General features: G+C 42.0%; 2 protein-coding genes across 3 annotated transcripts in view; one reads left to right on the forward strand and one right to left on the reverse strand.

The window, feature by feature from the left end:
* BLTP3A (bridge-like lipid transfer protein family member 3A) overlaps positions 1–8,693 on the forward strand; it is an 83,696-nt gene extending 75,003 nt beyond the window's left edge. Inside the window, exons 18-21 of the mRNA XM_003808533.6 lie at positions 1,989–2,251; positions 2,719–2,827; positions 2,954–3,060; positions 3,448–8,693. Of these exons, the coding sequence (XP_003808581.4) occupies positions 1,989–2,251; positions 2,719–2,827; positions 2,954–3,060; positions 3,448–3,573 (605 nt within the window). The 3' untranslated portion in view covers positions 3,574–8,693. The remainder of the gene's footprint in view (positions 1–1,988; positions 2,252–2,718; positions 2,828–2,953; positions 3,061–3,447) is intronic.
* A 206-nt stretch (positions 8,694–8,899) lies between these two features.
* TAF11 (TATA-box binding protein associated factor 11) lies at positions 8,900–20,181 on the reverse strand. 2 transcript variants are annotated; one of them, XM_003808534.4, is made up of 5 exons: positions 18,753–20,158; positions 13,900–14,048; positions 11,407–11,494; positions 11,085–11,181; positions 8,900–9,842 (listed from the first exon to the last, which is right to left on the reverse strand). In XM_003808534.4, exons 1-5 carry the CDS (start codon positions 19,095–19,097, stop codon positions 9,712–9,714), a joined length of 810 nt encoding a protein of 269 aa, XP_003808582.2. In that variant the 5' UTR covers positions 19,098–20,158; the 3' UTR covers positions 8,900–9,711. The 2 variants fall into 2 exon arrangements, with proteins under 2 accessions (XP_003808582.2, XP_008958853.2); XM_008960605.3 differs by lacking the exon at positions 11,085–11,181 and having other exon boundaries at positions 18,753–20,181.
* Positions 20,182–20,206: the final 25 nt, after the last annotated feature.

Here is a 20,206-nt window from a genome sequence, read left to right on the forward strand (position 1 = left end):
CACTCCAGCCTGGGCAATAGAGCAAGACCCTGTCTCTTAAAAAACATTAAAATATTGAGTAGATACTGAAGAACACTTATAAAATATATGTAAGGCATAAAATAATAACAATACAATGAACCCATTTACTAACCACCTAGTTTGTTTTATTGTTTTTTAATTTTTTTTGAGACACAGTCTTGCTCTGTTGCCCAGGCTGGAGTGCAGTGGCATGAATTCGATGTGCTGCAACCTTCACCTCCTTCAAGCAATTCTCCTGGCTCATCCTCCTGAGTAGCTGGGAATACAGGCACACACCACCACGCCCAGCTTATTTTTGTATCTTTAGTAGAGATGGGGTTTCACCATGTTGACCAGGCTGGTCTCAAACTCCTGGCCTCAAGCAATCTGTCCATGTCAGCCTCCCAAAGTGCTGGAATTACAGGCCTGAGCCACCATGCCTGGCCCCACCACTTAGTTTAATTAATACAACAGTACCATTACCTTTTAAGTCTCTGGGAGTCCCTCTCCTGAACCTCCTTCTGTCCCTCACCTGTCATAGGTAATCACTATCCTGAATTTGTATTCATTGTTATCTTGCTTTACTTTATAATTTGTACACGTGTTTATATTAATGTATTTTTAGCTTTTTTCACATTTTTCTAAATGGAATAATAGATTGTACTATTTTTGTGATTTGCTTCTTTCAAGTAACATGATATTCTTTAAATTCATCTAGGTTGTTGAATTAGCTATAATTCGTTCATTTTTCATTACTATATAATGTTATTGTATACATACACCACTTTTTTTTTTTTTTTTTTTTTTGAGGCAGAGTCTTGCTGGGTTGCCCAGGCCGGAGTGCAGTGGTTGCAATCTCAGCCCACTGCAACCTCCGCCTCCCGGGTTCAAGTGATTCTCATGCCTCAGCCTCCTCAGTAGCCAGGACTACAGGTGCCTGCCACCACGCCTGACTAATTTTTTTGTATTTTTAGACAGGGTTTCACCATGTTGCTCAGGATGGTCTTGAACTCCTGAACTCAAGTGATCCACCCGCCTCAGCCTCCCAAAGTCTTAGGATTACAGGCATGAGCCACTGTGCACGGCACTTTTTGCTTTTTGAAAACAGCTTTATTGAAGTATAATTTGCATAACATAAAATTCACTCATTTTAAGTGTACAATTTTATAATTGTGTAACCATCACCACAACCCAATTTTAGAACATTTCCATGACCCCCAAAATATCCCTGTACCCATTATCCTATTTACTTCTTTATTCTATTCTGGACAGCCATTTGGGTTGTTTCTAGTTTTTGTTTGTTTGTTTTTCCAGTTTCAAATAGGGTTGCTGTGAACATCCTTGTACATGTCTCTTGGAATATATGTTTGAGAGTTTCCCTGGGGTTGTATTTCTGACAATATAATTTCTAGATCATTAGGGTAGGCACAACTTCACCTTTACTAGATAATACCAAATTGTTATGCAAAATGTTTGTACCAATTTGCAGTTCCATAAATGTGTAAGTTGTTCCACAGGATCCTTGGCTACACCTGAGAGTGTTCTGTTTGGAGTTTTGGAGAGATTAGCATAGATCCTGCTTTGCTTTATGAGTGACAGATGAGAAAACCAAGACTTAGAGAAAGGAGGAGACATTCAAATTTAGTAGAGTTTGGGAGTCCTATGTTTTAAGAGCTTTTCCTTGGCCATTAGCCCACTGTCTCACATACATAACAAGGCCAATCCTTAATCTCTCTTCCACCTTGCAAGGCATTATAGCAAAGTATCTAAGCCCATGGACTTGGCAATCAGACTGCCTGGGTTCAGATCCTCTCCTTGCTACTTACTAATTATGTAATTTTGGGCAAGTTATTCTCTGTGACTTCGTTCAGTCAGATGAGAATGATGATATTCCTTTGACATAGGGTTTTTATGAATATTGGTATATAAGGTGCTTAGAAGACTCCCTGGCCGTTAATTAGTTGTCTTCCTTGTCTTTCTTCACAAAGGTACATGCTTTCAGGAATCCTCAACTTTGAAGACTGGCCACATCAGGCCAGCTGTGGGCCTCCGCTTTGAGGTGGGGCCTGGAGCAGCTGTTCATTCCCCCCTGGCCTCACAAAATGGCTTCCTACATTTATTGCTTCATGGCTGTGACCTCGAGCTGCTCACTTCAGTGCTCAGTGGCCTGGGGCCCTTCTTGGAGGATGAGGAGATCCCGGTGGTAGTCCCCATGCAGATTGAGCTTCTGAACTCCAGCATCACCCTAAAGGTGTGAGGAACTTTTGGTTTTTGCCAATGTAAGGGCACATTGGTTTTTGCCCTGGACTTTGTCAAGCAAGGAAGCAGTGACACCTGTTAACCTCTTCCCTTTTCACTGTAAAATATGGTGAGGATCAAGTGAGGAAATATTAATACATATTTGCATTCTCTGTCAGTGTTATAGTGGTATATAAATGTGTGTTGCTGTCAGAAAAGCCAGGGTTCAGGTGAGGAGACCTTGTCTGTAACCCTAACCCTGTCTTTGGCATGCAGCATTACCATGTGCAAGCCATCAGGTTATCTGATTCTCAGTTTCACCATCTCTAGATGGGAGAATCTGCTATGCCTCTTATACCTTCCAAGAATGTATGGACAAACTGGCATAAAGCTGCTTCAAGCTGAATGATGGGAGCATGGGTTGTGTTAAATTGCTCTGAGCTGGTGGGGGGCATCATGTGGTTTCTCTCTTTCCTGCAGGATGATATCCCCCCCATCTATCCAACATCTCCAGGCCCCATCCCCATCACTCTGGCCATGGAACATGTTGTGCTGAAGAGGAGTGATGACGGTGTGTTCCACATAGGCGGTGAGTCAGGCTTGTCAGCCTGTTGGTTTCTCTGCCTTTTCTCCTAAAAGTGAATAGGTGACACCTAGGAACTGTTTGGGAGTTGGCAGCAGTTTGTCACTTAGAACCTTTACTTGTTTTCTCCAGCTGCTGCTCAGGACAAACCATCAGCTGAAGTACTTAAAAGTGAGAAGAGACAGCCCCCAAAAGAACAGGTGTTTTTGGTGCCCACAGGAGAGGTTTCTGAACAGCAGGTGAGGACCTAACAGAACAGTAGCTGCCCATAACCCTTGGGGGCTATACTTGTGAAACTGGTAAAACCCGGGGTTGGGGGGCAAAAAGGTTGCGTGTGCTGCCTGCATGTGGGTGTTTTGGGTTCCTGTCACCTAGCAGTGGCTTCTAGAAGTGCTGACTAGAGGATAAATGTCAGGAGCTGGAGATGAATGGTTGCTGAGGACATACTGCACCTGCCAATGAACTATGAAGAGGGAATCAAGGTCTTAGAAAAGATATGATTATCTTAATCATTGACATAACTTGTGGATTTTTCTCCTTGAACTCTTCCTCCCTGTTCCCTTTACTGGCGGTTGTTGCAAGATGGTATTACCGTATTTAACTGTTAACTACTTATTGTTCCTCAGGTGAAAGAACTGCCTATCCTACAAAAAGAACTTATAGAAACTAAACAAGCCTTGGCCAATGCCAACCAGGATAAAGAAAAACTTCTTCAGGAGATTAGGAAATATAACCCCTTCTTTGAGCTCTGAAACCAGTGGCTCAGCCATCTGTGCCAAGGAGAGAGGCTATCACCAGCAATAGCACCACCTAGGACAGAGGGCACTGTCCAGTGCTGAATAAGTCACTACGGATGCCAGAGGGACTGGGGAGCACTCACTTCACTTGTGTGGGTGTGCTTTCCACTAGCTGTTCTTACTTGGACTGAGGACAAGGGCAAAGCATGATTGTATCCCAGGAAACTGGGGCTTGCCCTGTGTGTGGCACAAGCATCATGTCTTGCCTGTATAAAGCCTTTTGGTCCTCTGTGTACTAGGTGGAATCTTCTCAACACTGTAGGGCCATTTCACCTCATGGTTTCATGGCAGGGACATTTGCTTCCTTCACAGGCCTGTGTGAACAAGCAAAAGTATGCACCTCCTCGGTCACCCACAGAGCCACCAAAGATTCCATGTCCCAGAGCTTCCCATAGCAGACCTGAAAAGTCCATGACCTGAGCTTTGGCCATGGTAGTGGAGTGGAACAGGAAATAGTCCAGCAGAGGAGTCTGGGGGAAGGGGGCAGGAGAGGCACAAGAATAAGGGAGACCTGGACTCTGCCTTTTTGGGAAAAGGAACCAAGCTCATAGCAATTTGGCTGATAACACAATCAGATTTTTCCAGGTTAAGCTTCCTTTCTGTTATACTTCCATCATTGTGATGCTGTGGTAGAAAGTAAACAACAGTAGTGGCTCAGTCATTTAATCTTTCCCCTCTATAATACAACTTACTTGAAATTTAAATCAAGAAAAAATTTCTGACGCTGAGCTAGGTTGGTGGCATGATATGCCAGGGGTCAGTGGGGGAGCTTGCTTCTGAGCCCCCTGTTGTCCGCCTGGAGTCCTGCTTGTCTTTCCCAGCTGTGCTGAGTGGCTCTTCTGTCTCCCTGGGGTCCCTGGCATATCTGCTTTCCCAGCTCTGTGACCTTACCAGTTCTCTCCTCAGCCCTTGGTGGTTTGGGAGCTGAATATATGTTTTAAACTTTTACATAAACAAATCAACCTGTTGCCTCTCACTTCCCTCCATCACTGTGGCTTTTAAAACTCATGTATTTTGACTCAAGTGAAAAAAACACAAAAATCCCTCATCCCAGCTAGGTTTTGCCCCCTGCCCTATAAAAGAGCTATTTCCCCCTTTCTTTCCTTTGAATTCTTCTCCAACACTATCCCTTCATTCATACTGCCCTGTGATACACTTGAAGCTGTGTTGATTGGACAGACGTTCATCAGCTAACTTACCTTTACTTGGCAAGATGGTAAAATAGTAACTTAGTGATGTTACTAAAGTCTCGACCATTCACCTTTCCATACTGAAGGAAAGGTAAAAAGGTTTCTTCTATGGGAAATTATGCTTGACTTGCATACTCTAGTTTGATGAGGATAAAAAGAAACATGTAATTGCAGTGGTGTTTACAACTAATTGATCACAACCAATCATAGATTTCTTTGTTCCTTCTCCACTCTCAACACTTCATTTGACTAGAAAAAAAAATGTATTCACCAAGGAACAGGACCCAATTTGTTCAGACTTTTGTTAAGTTTCTTTACTAAGGCAATTTTTGAAACACCAGTTACTATGGGATGGTGGGAATTTTTCATGCTTAAGAAATAGAGACTTAGGAACAAAGAAACACCTTTCTGGAGAAAATGCTAATGGGAAGTTACCTAAGGCTTGATGCTTGGTTCAACCTTATTTAAAATTTTTATAAATGACCTGAAAGTAGGATTTTACAGTGAAATCAAATGTCACTACTTCCAGGCAGTGAAAGGTAATCTAGAAGAGGTTTAAAAAACACAAAACCGGTCGGGCACAGCGGCTCATGCCTGTAATCCCAGCACTTTGGGAGGCCGAGGCGGGGAGATCACGAGTTCAGGAGATCGAGACCATCCTGGCCAACATGGTGAAACTTTGTTTCCACTAAAAATACAAAAATTAGCTGGGTGTGGTGGTGGGTGCCTGTAGTTCCAGCTACTCGGGAGGCTGAAGCAGGAGAATCGCTTGAACCCGGGAGGCAGAGGTTGCAGTGAGCCGAGATAGCGCCATTGCACTCCAGCCTGGCAACAGAGTGAGACTCCGTCTCAAAACAAACAAACAAACACAAAACCACAGAAGGGTTACTAATAAGCAGGGCTGAGAATACTCAGAAAACTGACAGGTGAGGTTCAACATAATATAAGGAAATGTATTTATGGAAGAATTATCAACTGATATGCCTGAACACTGTTAGAACTCAGGAAAGAAACAAGCATTGCTGAGGGGGAGGAGAGATCAATGTGCTGCTGTGGCCAAAAGCCTAATTGCCCTGTGGGCATCATCAGGAAGGGCTTTTGGAGATAACAGAGAACAGCACTTTATACAAAACCATGGATATGTCTTGATCGGATTATCTGTGTTTCTAGTGACCTTATTTACAAGATATATGATAAAGGGAGGAAAGGTCCAGAGAACAGCCAAAATTATCAGGGGATGGAGGTATATCCACATGAGGACACATCTTTAAAATATAGACTCTATCCTGCAAAGATGAAAGCAGAGGGGAGTTAGATCAAATATCCAATCAAGAGCAAGGACCCGGTCCTGTACTACTAGCTCTAGGGCTCTATCTCATAGCCTTAGTAAAGAAAGCACTTCTCATAGCAAATCAGAAATGTAAGGAGCTCATTGTCTAAGAAGGGATGCCACCAGAAACTATACATGGGTGCAGGTTTATGAGGAATCCTTGCATGACGGCCTTCTACAAGGAATTATAGAAAAGTAGGGCTACTTGGTAATATACAACTGAGAGGGTAACTGTGTCCCTCAACAAACTACTCCTTAGTGCCTCTTTCAAAGGCAGAATGTTGATCTGAATGGATCACTGGTCAAGTATGGCATCTCTAATGTTCTTGAAGGGGGAGGAAGGAGATCTGGTAGCCGGAAAATATAATTATTCCACCTTAGGCTCACCTGAATTGGTTTAAATCATCTCTTCTCATCCCTTCCTCCCCTCACCCACCATATACCTCTGGCATCCCTCCATGCAAAGAAAATGTCGAATAGGCATTTCTTGGTATACTTTACCTACACTTGTGCTTGTGGGGTGGGAGTAAAAACATATCCAGTAAGTACCAAGGCTAACCTCCTAATGGCTGGAGCTCAGTTAGGTCTCTGGGCTCTCTAAAGGAGTCCAGAGCTCTTGTCCATGTCACAAATGGAGCCTTAGAATTTCTGGCTTTCCTTATGTGGCAGCTTTGGCCATTGTGTCTTGAAATTCTCCCTCAGGAAATGATAGGGGATATTATCCCATGGGATTTTAGTAAAAATCAGCTTGCCTAATTTCATATTCCTGTTCGTAATGAAGAAATGCGAAGTGGTGGTAGTCCTCAGGATTAAGTGTAAAGGAAAATATGCAAGGAAAAAGTAGCAGTGTCAGCCCTTTTGGACTGCTTATGATTTCTGCCTTAGAGCTACAAGACTTGGAACAAGAAATAACAATACCTCAAGAAAATGTCTGGAGAGATAGCACCACTGTCCCTCAAAGACTTCAGCCACTGCACATTACCAATTCAGCTGTGAAGCATTTACAACTGTATTATCTGTGATTGTCTGCATTTCCTGTTTACATGCATGTGCTGGGGATATGCTTTAGTGTGTATGGACTAGAGTTTAAATCCTGTCTTTAACTGGGCTGCAAGGATGGCTATCAATCCCAAATTCTGTTTTCAACTCACTGGAATAATCTAGTGTTCCTGATATAAAACAGGTGGGTTCTATTCACATGATGGCTGCCCTTTACCATATATTTCACCTGACCCTCATTTTGCCGTGGGCCTCAACCTTTATGTCTGCTTTTTATGGTTCTGAAAGGACTGGCTCCCGTGTGTGGAATATACAAGGTATAAACACCATCCCTCACATACCCCTGTAACTTAAATGCTTCCATTTAACTCACTTAGATTACTTTCCCCTTAGTGGTAAACGGGTTGGGGGATGGGTGGTAGTGCAAAGAAGGTAGTTTGAAATATTGCCATAGTAATATGGGAACTTTTTATTCCAACCCTTTACCCTGGCTTTTTTTTCTCACAATATCTGCCTAAACTTCTAAAATGAGTTATAGTAAAATCATAAAACTATGAAAACAACTGAACTTTGGTACACAAGTTAGTTCGATGACATCTTGTTATTTGAGAACAGTAAAAGGTGTGTCATTGCCTCATGATTTATCATAGTCATTACTAAGGGTTTCAGAGAGAATCTGGTGTGAAGCACTATCCTTTCAGACACTAAGGCCTTTACCTAGTTGCTCCCCTACCTTCTGTCAGAATAGGATTATTCCCATGCACCTCTGGGTAGGTATAGGTAGTAGCTATTGAACGGGGATTATTTTCCCCATGGCACAAGGGGAAACACTCTTGGATAACCTTCAACAATGAGGCTTTGCTAAGTGGCCAGACTTGGGATTTGATCTTCCTCACTTGTTATTTATTAAGTTTAAGCCTTATTCAGTATCTCTAATTGCAATAGATATAGTTCCTGTGACTTCTAAAAAAAATTCCTGTTAATGCTGAGACAGTATCTTTTTTGTCAGTTTATTAATTTTTGGTCAAGATTTAGCCTGAGTCTTAAAGCATTTATTTGTGGAATGCCCCACTGAAGTGTCTTCTCCATTGGCTAAGTACATGTTTAAAGCCATGGGTTTTAATGTAAGATACTTTTAGTATCTAATTCTGTTTCCCCCACTGAGGGTGCTAAAGAGAATTAGAATCTTTACTAAGACATGCTCAGGAAAGCTTCACGAGAGAACAGCTTCAAAATCCTTCTCCCTATGACACTGAATGGTAGTGAGGAAAGAATTCTTGGGGATGCCAGTTACATACAATAGCCTTATTAGTGCTAATCACTGTCAATAAAAGGTCACTTCATTCACCTCTATTTGAGGAAAACAATGAGAATGTATCTGATGAACTAGAATCCTTGTCAGTATTGGGAAATTTTAATGTTGCAATATCTAGTCAAACTTTGAGTGTACTGGTTCTGTGAACCACCTGAAAAAACAAATTAAATGTATTAAACCATAATGATTGTTGTATATCTGTTGATAAGAATCTGAAATATATGGGCTTTTATATTGTTTATTTTCATCTCAGTCTTGGGGGGGAAATTATTACACTGTTTTTAACAGTGCTTGAAGTACTCTTTTATGAGATAAAATTTTAATGGTTCTACTAGAAAAAGGGCTCAAATTTTCACAAAATAGCCAAAACCAGTTGTATTGGAACACCAAAAAAGAATGATCAACTTCCCATTCCAACCAGCTAGACAGAAAATGAATACACCTAGGGCAAGTTGGAAAACAGTTTAATGATCACTCACCAAAATCCACAGGAGAATCTTAAATGTTTACAAGCACCAATTATTCTGCTATTCCTGCCATTACCGCATCCTTCATGGTAGAGTATCACAAGTAAAAGTTTCTGGTTGTTTCATCTACTTAAAACCAGATATAAGAAACAACCTAAGTCTTAGCAACTTCAGGCTTCAATGTGAAACCATTAAAGCCCTCAGCACTTTAGGAGGCTGAGGCAGGAGGATTGCTTGAAGCCAGGAGTTCATGACCAGCCTGGGCAACAAAGCAAGACCCCATCTCCATAAAAAATAAAAATAAGTTAGCTGGGCACAGTAGTGTGTGCCTGTAGTCCTAGCTACTCAGGAGACTGAGGTGGGAGGGTCACTTAAGCCCAGGAGTTCAAGGCTGCAGTCATGCCGCTGCACTCCAGCCTAGGTGATAGAGCAAGACCCTATCTCAAACAAAACGAAACCAAAACAAAACAAAACTCTCTTGGGAAGGTTTTCTCTCTGAAAGCAGTTCCCCTGTCCAGAAGATGCTTATGGCCCACGTATCTTCTTCCAACTGGTCAAGACAGTTAAATACTTCAGAATGCCCCAAGAGGTCCCCAAATTTAGTCAAGGCAAGTATCAATCAGGCTACATACTTTCTAGGTGTGACAAATATCAGAGTTTTGAGAAAGACATTAAAATCATCAAGGAATCCTTGGAGGCCTGAGATACTAAAGCACCAATGCAGACAGTCTTATAGGAAGTCTGGAACCAATACTTCTTCCGTCAGTAACATAGGCCTTTCTAGACTTTGGTCTAGAAGAAGATGATTTTTTTGTGCTTCGAGTTAGGGATCTGTCCTTTTGACTTTAACCTTCTAACGGCTTCCCTCATATGTTTGGGTTGTAGTGGTGGCATTTCTCCCCACTTCTCACACACATCCAGTGCTAAACAGAGGGTAAGGAGAAAGTCTGATTATCACACAATAATTTACTAATCACATAATCCTTTTGAGTCCTGTAATTCTTGTTAACTTAAGCTTGCTAAGGAAATAAACTGAGACATTTTTCCTTTTTAAGAGAATATTAGTATAACGTCTCATAACAGGCTTTATCATAGACAACAGTTTAAAATATATTTCCTATAGGCCATATGCTGTGGCTCATGCCTATAATCCCAGCAGTTAGGGAGGCCAAGGTGGGAGGATTGCTTGAGCCTAGGAGTTCGAGACCAACCTGGGCAACATGGCCAAACTTTGTCTCTACAAAAAATTAAAAAATTAGCCAGGGGTGGTAGTGCGCACCTGTGGTCTCAACTACTCAGGCTGAGGCAGGAGAATCACCCGAGCCCAGGAGCTAACTGTTACAGTGAGCTGTGATCGCACGATCAAGGCACTCCAGCCTGGGTGACAGAGTGAGACCCTGTCTCAAATAACTACATAAAAATAAAATTAAAAATTAGCCAGGTGTGGTAGTGCACGCCTACAGTCCCAGCTACTTGGGAGGCTGAGGCAAGAGGATCCTTTGAGCCCAGGAGTTTGAGGTTGTAGTGAGCTATGATCACACCACTGTTACCATCTCATTTTGTATACCATCTTAATTTGTGATTTGTAAAAGGAAAAATAAAAAATATTAAAAAAAATAATAAAGATCATGCCACTGCACTCCAGCCTGGGCGACAGAGTGAGACCCTGTCTCAAAAAATAATAATAATTTAAAAGTATATATCTCCTGCTCAAAAAAAAAAAAATATTTCACCAGCTAGAGTAGCAATGGGAAACAGCCAGGCTTTTTACTCAATAAAGGGGTCAGGCAGTTCCCAGGGATCACAACATTAGGGACAACTCACCATCCCACACAGGTCACCCCTGTGATTGCTTTTCTTGTATCTTTACTTTTGGCAGCAGAAATGAGCAAAGTCCACTGCAGAAAATACAAAGTCTACTTCTTTCACCCTGGGCTGAGGAAAGGAATCAGGGAGGGGATTTCCCAGATGGTTGCTTACCATCTGTTATTGAAACTTGCAAGGAATAACAGTCATGTTCTCCTAAATAAAGGGCTCCCCACTTGGTCAACTTCAAGTGCAAATGAGAACTCCCACAGGTGCTTTAATAAGCTCCTTTGTGTAGATATTCTTAAAAATAAGACCACCACAGGTACAATCCAGTATTTGTAACCAACACTACTCACCTTCTTCTACCACCTCCCCGACGAAAACCTTGGAAATACCAGACATAGCAATAACAACATTCTGAGACACAGAGGTGCCAGTGATGGACTGGATCAGCTTGAAAGAAGCACAAAGACTCCGTGATCACAATAGTCAAAGACTGGCTTTGGAACACAGTACCAAGTAATTCACAGAAAAAGGTAAGATAACTGAAGTGCATTTTTTTTCCCACCTAAATAATCCCCTGACTTGTCTAACACCTCACTTCAAATGCCAATGGACATGGCTCTTGAGTTCAGTTCTAAAACGTGATGGAGATGAAGTGTGGTGGTCCATCCTTACCCTTTTGATGGCTGCCTTAGGGAAAGCTGAGCGGCGATACATTTCATAACGGTTCAGCTGCTCCTCAGAAAAAGAAGAAACCAGGATTCTAAACAAAGATCCAGGTAACTAAGTTAACTTATAAGAACGAATACTCAAGATATTATGAAGTCAATAAAAGTTTCAGACAATTCAAAAACGAATTCTTAAAGGGGTCAATGGCATTAGGCTTGGTGCCTTGAGGAATGAAGATAAAACACTTCTACTCCAAAGGAATTTGAGAAAACGTAAAACAAAAACTTCTTTTCTTACCTGTTAACAAAAAGAACAACACTGGGTCACTGTATCATACTACACAGACTGTTTTCAGCATTAGACACTATCTCCATAACTCTATCTTATTGAATTTCACACTGATGGTAAAAATTTAATATACAAATTTATAATCAAACCAGTAGTTTTCAACATTAACAGATTTAGGGGAAATATCTGCAAAATATGTGGAAACAGTTAATACTCCTAATGTATAATTCTTTCAAATGAATAAAGGGGCCATGTCAATTTTTGAAAATGAACAAAGTACGTGAACAGGAAATTTACCAAAATACCAATGGTCAATCAACATGGGGGAAACAACCTTCATTATTAACTAAGGAAATATTATTTTCATAGATAACATTTTTCATAAATCAGACCACTATTAAAAAAAGAATGGTATTAGAATATGGGACACAAACACACATGCTGGCAGAGTGAACTGGAACACCTTTTTGGAGAGAAATTTGGAAATACATATGAAAAGCCTTTGAAAATGTTCATACTATTTGAATTAGCAATTACACCTCTAGGAGTTTATCTTAGGAAGTAATGGACAAGTATGCAAAGATATGTCCAAAGATCCTCATCATAATGTCAAAAGTAAAAATACCCAACCAGAACCACTATAGGGATTGGTTAAATTATAGTTCAACAACATAATGGGATACAATGTAGCCATTAAAAATTATGATTTATGAGCATATTTACTGACATGAAAATATTTAGCTATACATATCAAACATCTAAAAAAACTTTGAAAAGGTATATACCCAAACATTATACCCAACTATATACTTAGAGTGAACTCTGCGTGGTGAGTTTATGGGTGATTTTTTTCTATTTTTCTGTATTCTCTGAATTATTTGCAATGAGCCCATACTACTTTTACAATCAGAAAATGTAATAAAGCTATTTCTATGTTTTAAGAAAACTATGACCTAGATGTATAATTAGTGACATGGAAAACATTCACCATATCTAATGTGAAAAATAGGCTACAAAACAGTATTTGACATTTGTGGAAAAAAAAATTATAGATATATATGTATAGAAACTATCTTGAAACTTATAAGCAGGATATATCTCTGTGGTAAGGTAATTATTTTTTCTTCTTATCTATTTATTTTTTTTGAGACAGCATCTGGCTCTATCGCCCAGGCTGGAGTGCAGTGGCGCAGTCTTGGCTCACTGCAACCTCTGCCTCCTGGGTTCAAGTGATTCTCCTACCTCAGCCTCCCGAGTAGCTGGGACTACAGGCACCCGCCACGACACCTGGCTAATTTTTTGTAATTTTAGTAGAGACGGGGTTTCACCATGTTGGCCAGGCTGGTCTCAAACTCCTGACCTCAAGTGATCCACCCGCCTCGGCCTCCCAAAGTGCTGGGATTACAGGAGTGAGCCACCGCACCTGGCCTACATGCTTTTACATGTTACATGTTTTACATCCTACTTTTTTTTTTTTTTTTGAGACAAGGTTTTGTAGTCCCAGCTACCTGGGAGGCTGAGGCAGGAGAATCGCTCGAAACCAGAAGGCGGAGGTTGCAGTGAGCAGAGATTGCGCCACCGCACTCCAGCCTGAGCAACGAGAGCGAAACTCCGTCTCAAAAAAAATTTTTTTTAAATAGAGGCCGGGCACAGTGGCTCATGCCTGTAATCCTAGCACTTTGGGAGGCCGAGGCAGGCAGATCACCTGAGGTCATGAGTTCAAGACCAGCCTGGCCAACATAGTGAAACCCTGTCTCTACTAAAAATACAAAAATTAGCTGGGCATGGCGGTGCATGCCTGTAGTCCCAGCTACTCGGGAGGCTGAGGCATGAGAATCGTTTGAACTCAGGATGTGGAGGCTGCAGTGAGCCGAGATCACACCATTGCACTCCAGCCTGGGCGACACAGTGAGACTCTATCTCAAAAAAAATAAAAAATAAAAATAAAACATAACATAACATAACATTAGAGAAAGGGTTTCACTATGTTGCCCAGGCTGGTCTCAAACTTGGGCCTCAAGAAATCCTCCCACCTTGGTCTTCTAAAGTGTTGGGATTACAGGCGTGAGCCACCATGCCCAGCCATAATGTATTAATCGTTTTATTTTCTTTTGAGTTTATAAAAGAAAATTTAAACACCAAGAAAAATTTATTAAATTTGTGTGGTCAAGTGAGAGCCTCGAAATGGGGAATGATAAGAAAGTGACTTACTGCATCTTCTGAATCTCATCTTCATCTACTTTCTGCTTTTTCTCTTTCTTTTCTTTGGTATCTATTTTCAGTTTTTTGGCTGCAGGATTAAGTAATGATGAGTCTTCCCTTTCAACTGTTGTTAAATCTGAGACATCCTGACTCTTGAGCTGGGAAGATGAAAGAAACTCTATTATATATTTGGCCTACTTTCCAGGCTTGGGCAAAGTAAGAAGACATCATCCTTATCACAAAACAACAAATCCATTTGTTGAGTAGTTTTTCAGTTCTAGGCACTGACTGTACCATCAAGGATAAGATACAGTATCTCTCCTAAGGGAAGATTATGGCTCAGCTATGGAAAGAAAACCTGCTAAATAATCTAGTTTTCCAGTTTGGCTATGAGCACAGTTCCAGTATCTGTTTACAAGGGTAATGAAATGCCACGGATCATGAAAATCACTCTCCCCCTGGGCCCACTCTTCTGACCTTATTTTTCAGAGGGGATGTCAGCAAAGTCCCCTCCATCCAGCCAGCTCTTCTGCTTCCAGACCTATAGATCTCTTTACTGCTGATGATTCCATATGGAAAGAATATTAAAAAGGAGGCCCCTTCTCATCAAAACAGTGTTTATTTCAATTTGGGACTTTCAAGTGAGCTTCTCACACGTAGTGCTCTTTTGTTCTTATTCTTTAATCCTACTGTTTCATGCAAATGTTTATTTCACATTACTAGTCTTTTTGAAGATAGGTTTGTCTCTTATTATTTATATTTATATCAGCATTTAATGCAATTTTACTTATGCTGGATGTTTAATAAATGCCTGTTCAAACCCCACTTAAAAGTAGGCAAAGACACTTCTCAAAACAAGACATACCTGTGGCCAGCAACCATGTGAAATAAAGGTCAGCATCACTGATTAGAGAAATGCAAATCAAAACCATAATGAGATACCAGCTCATATCAGTCAGAATGGCTATTATTCAAAAGTCAAAAAATAACAGATACTGGCAAGGTTGTGGAGGCAAAGGAAAGCTTTTAAACTCTTGGTTGGAGTATAAATCAGTTCACCATTGAGGAAGGCAGTGTGACAATTCCTCAAAGACCTAAAGACAGAATTACCATTTGACCTAGCAATCCCATTACTGGGTATATACCCAAAGGAATATAAATTGTTCTATTATAAAGACACATCCACACTTATGTTCATTGCAGTGCTATTCACAATAGCAAAGACATGGAATCAACCTAAATGCCCATCAATGGTAGACTGGATAAAGAAAATGTATTTTCCAGTATACACCATGAAATACTATACAGCCATAAAAAAGAAGGAGATCATGTCCTTTGCAGGGACATGGATGGAGCTGGAGACCATTATCTTTAGCAAACTAATGTAGGAACAGAAAACCAAATACTGCATGTTCTCACTAATAAGTGGGAACTAAATGATGACTACACACGGACACATAGAGGGGAACACACACTGGGGTATATGGAAGGGTGAAGGGTATATGGAAGGATGAAGGGTGGCAGGAGGGAAAGGATCAGGAAAAATAACTAATGGATACTAGGCTTAATACCTGGGTGATGAAATAATCTATACGACAAACCCCTATGACACACATTTACTTATGTAACAAAACCTGCACATCCTGCACATGTACCCCTGAACTTAAAAAACTGGCTGTTTAATAATAAAAATCAAATCCAAACTTCACCCCCTCTGACTTAATGTAGAATCTTAAGTATACTACAAAACTCATTAATGAGATTTAACTTGTCCCTAAAGAGGAATTCAAATTTAAACTCATACAGGAATATGGGAATAGGTGGGATGAAGGTAGTCTATCTTTGACAATCTTTTCAATTTCTTTTTAGTTACTGATTTATACAAGTTTTCTAACTGTGCTTCAAGTTTGGTGGTTTGTATTTTCCTTTAAAAAATCACCTATTTTTCTCAGATTTTCACATTTATTTGGCCTAAACTTGAACATTAAATGTCTTTATAACTTTAAAGATCTCCATATTAGTGCCTATAGCCTTTCATATTTTGTAATGTTATACATTTACATTTTAAATAATCAGGTTTTAATTTTATCATTTATGTTTTTTAATGTGCTAATTCATTACTGTCTACTTCTATCCTTACTAACTCCTTGTTCCTACATTCTTCTGATTTATTTTGTTCTTTATCTTTTTTTTTCCCCCCAGACTCGCTCTGTTGCCCAGGCTGGATCATAGCTCACTGAAGCCTCAAGTGATCCTCTTGTGTCAGCCTGCCAGGTAGCTAGATCTGCAGGTGTGACCCACTCCACTAGGCCCTTTTTCTGGTTTCTTGAGTTAGGTGCTTATTTGCAATATCTTCTGGTTGTTAATAAAAATATGTAAGGCTATATATTTTTCTTTAAATAAAGCTTTGGCCAAATCCCATATACTTTGATAAAGTGTTCTATTAATTTCTTTAGTCTAAAGGCTATTTAAAAAATAGTTTAAAATTTCCAGGGGGTTAGTTCTTTTTTGGTGGGGGAGAAGCTTTTTGTAGTTAATTTAAAGTTTAATGCATTGCATTAACAAGATGTGGCCTGTTATGATTTCTACTTTTAAGAGTTCATATTTTTCTTTGTGGTCTGGTACATGATCGATTTTTAAAAGTGTTTCAGAAACAACATAATTTTATCCTCTGTTCGGTGCAAATTTAGATATGTCGTGAGCTCTCTGTGTACTAAGCTAATTATTCAAATCCTTGCTGTCCTTGACACCTGTTTTAAAGTTTCCTTCTTGGCCAGGCATGGTGGCTACCACCTGTAATCTTAGCACTTTGGGAAGCTGAGGCAGAAGGATTGCTTGAGCCCAACGAGTTGGAGACCAGACTGGGCAACATAATGAGACCTTGTCTCTACCAAAACAATATTTAAAAAACCTTTAGCTGGCCGGGTGCGGTGGCTCATGCCTATAATCCCAGCACTTTGGGAGACCGAGGCGGATGGATCATGAGGTCAGGAGTTCAAGACCAGGCTGGGCAACTTGTGAAACTTGTGAAACCTCAGCTCTACTAAAAATACAAAAATTAGCTGGGCGCGGTGGCACGTGCCTGTAATCCCAGCTACTGGGGAGGCTGAGGCAGGAGAATCGCTTGAGCCTGAGAGGCGGAGGTTGCAGTGAGCCGAGATTGCGCCATTGCACTCCAGCCTGGGCGGCAGAGCGAGACTCTGTCTCAAAAACGAAACAAAACAAAACAAAAACTTTAGCTGAGCGTGGTGCAGCATGCCTGCAGTCCCAGTTACTGGGGAGGCTGGGATAAGAGGATTGCTTGAGCCCAGGAGGCAGAGACTGTGCCACTGCACTCCAGGCTGGGTGACAGAGTGAGACCTTGTCTCAACAAACAAAAACTGCCTTAAAGGAGCTTGCAGTGAGCCAAGATCACGCCACTGCACACTCCAGCCTGGGCAACAGAGCGAGACTCGGTCTCAAAAAACAAACAAACAAACAAAAAAAACCCCAAAACCTGCCTTAAAATACTTTTGTCAAATGTTCTCTTTTCCTTTTTCTTTCTTTTCTTTTCTTTTTTTTTTTTTTCCGAGACGGAGTCTCTGGTACCCAAGCTGGAGTGCAGTGGTGCGATCTCGGCTCACTGCAATCTCCGCCTCCCAGGTTCAAGCGATTCTTGTGCCTCAGCCTCCTAAGTAGCCGGGATTACAGGTGCCCGCCACCATGCCCAGCTAATTTTTGTATTTTTAGTAGAGACGGGGTTTCGCCATGTTGGCCAGGCTGGTCTCAAACTCCTGACATCAGGCGATCCACCCACCTCGGCCTCCCAAAGTGCTGGGATTACAGGCGTGAGCCTATGCCCAAATTTTCTCTTTTTCTAAAAGTTTGTACTTTATACATTTTGATGCAACTTTATGCTCTGAAAGGCTATTTCCATCTAATCTACTGTTCACCCACGATCTCTTAAATCCCTTCTAGCTGTAAGACCCCAAGATTCTACTTCTAGAAATGTAATCCTGAGAACGATGAGTTTCTGGTCCTGACCGATACTCAGCTAGGCAACACTGCTGAACTCTCTGTAGCATAAAAACACCAGACCCAATTGATGGGTCCCTGATCACCGGGTGCGGTGGCTCACGCCTGTAATCCTAGCACTTTGGGAGGCCGAGGCGGGCGGATCACGAGGTCAGGAGTTCCAGACCAGCCTGGCCAACATGGTAAAACCCCGTCTCTACTAAAAATACAAAAATTAGCTGGGCATGGTGGTGTGCGCCTGTAATCCTAGCTACTCGGGAGGCTGAAGCAGGAGAATCGCGTGAACCCAGGAGGCGCAGGTTGCAGTGGGCCAGAGATCGCGCCATTGTTCTCCAGCCCGGGCGACTTTCAGGTTAAATCGTGTTCGATATAAAAGTCTATATCGATATAGACTTTTCGATATAAAAGTCTATCTCCCTTTGACAGGTCTGATCGACCCTCCTTCCTATAAAGACAAAAGTTGTCTTAACATCTAAGAGGAACCATATTGCGGTGAAAGGGGTGCTACGAATCCTGGGTTTTAGCTCTTGCACTACGTCTCAGTGTGACATTGGATCCCAATTTCCTCACCACCAAAGCCAACGGGCTATTAAAACTCCTTTAGAAGTAGCTTTAATCCCTAAAGACAAGACTAAAAATATTAACAGTGCTTGAGCCTCTGGAACCGAACCAGCACTGGAGTTTTGTTTGGTCGTCCCCTCTCTTCCCCCTCAAGATTAACGATCTGGAGGGAATTCTGGTGAGTTCGAGTTCTCGTAACTTGGGAGGGACTAACCAGAAGCCCGGCGAGCAGCCAGTAACACAATCTCTGGGTATTCCTTCAGCCTCATCAGTACATCTCTTCCTACCTCGCCTTCCTCCGCTGCAGCTTCTTTCAAGTCCGCATCTGCGTCTCCGTCAGTTTCCTCTGGGATTCCATCGGTGTCGGTAGCCCCCGGGTCCCCGGGCACAGCGGCCGTCTCATCCGACTCCCCTGTCTCTCCACCTTTGTCGGAGGGCGACTCGTGGGCATCGTCCATCACGGATAGGATTGGAGGGGAGAGGAGATCGCGGAGATGCCTGAGGCAGAAGCTCGGAACCCCGAGCTGCACAGGCCAGGATCTTACTTCCTGTCGTCGCGCAGCGATGACATCACCCCTACCGCTCTCCTGAGGGGTCATTTTGAGGCGCGCGTAGAGGACTAGAGGACTCATTTTAACTTTGGTTTGGCGACAGTAGGAAGCGGGAAAATTGGACGTAAAGAGCTCAGACTATGGATCCTCCTCGCTAGGAAACCAGCACTTGTGAAGGAGCGCAGTTTTGTTTACTAAATAACTTTTTCCTTTTCGCCTGTCTAAAAATGCAATGTCAGTTAATCCCTTCGTTAACCCCTCAGAGTAAAGTTGGGGGACTGGGAGAAAACTCAGTTCCGTTGTATGGCGGTGTCGTGGAATGAGGCTCCCCGGGATTGGTAAACTTTCAGGCAAGGACTCAACCTTGTATATTTCAACTGGCCCGAAACCGCGGGCCTGTGTGTACATAGAATTGCTAGCATTTCCCCTCCATTCCGCAAGCACCTTAACAACAAAAAGTCATATAGCTTGAGCAGAATTTATCCAATTCATTTATTCATCCACAACTATTGACTGCGTACTTCGATTTAGAAACAGTGCTAGTACCAGGGAACAAAACACACATAGTTTCTACCCAATTAAATGATTTTTTTCAGTTCGCCAGTACTGAAGATTGAGGTTTGTTTTTACAAGTCTGACACTTTTCTATCAGTTTGGTTAATCTCATTAAAACTGAGAGGAAAGCCTAAAGAGAGGAAGGTGTCTCCTTTGAACGGTTCACTTTAATGAACTAGTTCACGTACTGGGAGGATGAAGTGGTGAGGATATTTCTGTTTTAAAATTTTCTTCTCTTCCCTCATTGAGATACGAGGGGGAGGGCGTTTTATTCACCTGGGTATGACTAGGTCCCCGCACCTATTACATATTTAATTTATGCGTGTTGAAAGAATGGACTTGGAAATGTAGGTGCGCGTTACATTTATCTCTTTGTTTCTACGCTGCCTGGATGAATTACCGTATTTCCTGTCCCAGGAGCTCCCAAAACCTTTGGGGAAGGAGCGCACTTCGGGAGGCGCGTACAGGTGGGCCTGTTTGTCCCTTTCCACCTGCATAATGGGGGCCCACAAGGCGCTGTCTCCATGCCCCGAGAGGCGTGTCTCGGCACAGCAAAGTCCACCTGCGCTGGTCCGCGGAGCCCCGCCCAGCTAGGTGAGCTAGGGGGCGGGGCGCGGGGGCGCGGTGACGCGTGA

The sequence above is a fragment of the Pan paniscus genome, chromosome 5, assembly GCF_029289425.2.
Source record: "Pan paniscus chromosome 5, NHGRI_mPanPan1-v2.0_pri, whole genome shotgun sequence".
Taxonomy (NCBI): domain Eukaryota; kingdom Metazoa; phylum Chordata; class Mammalia; order Primates; family Hominidae; genus Pan; species Pan paniscus.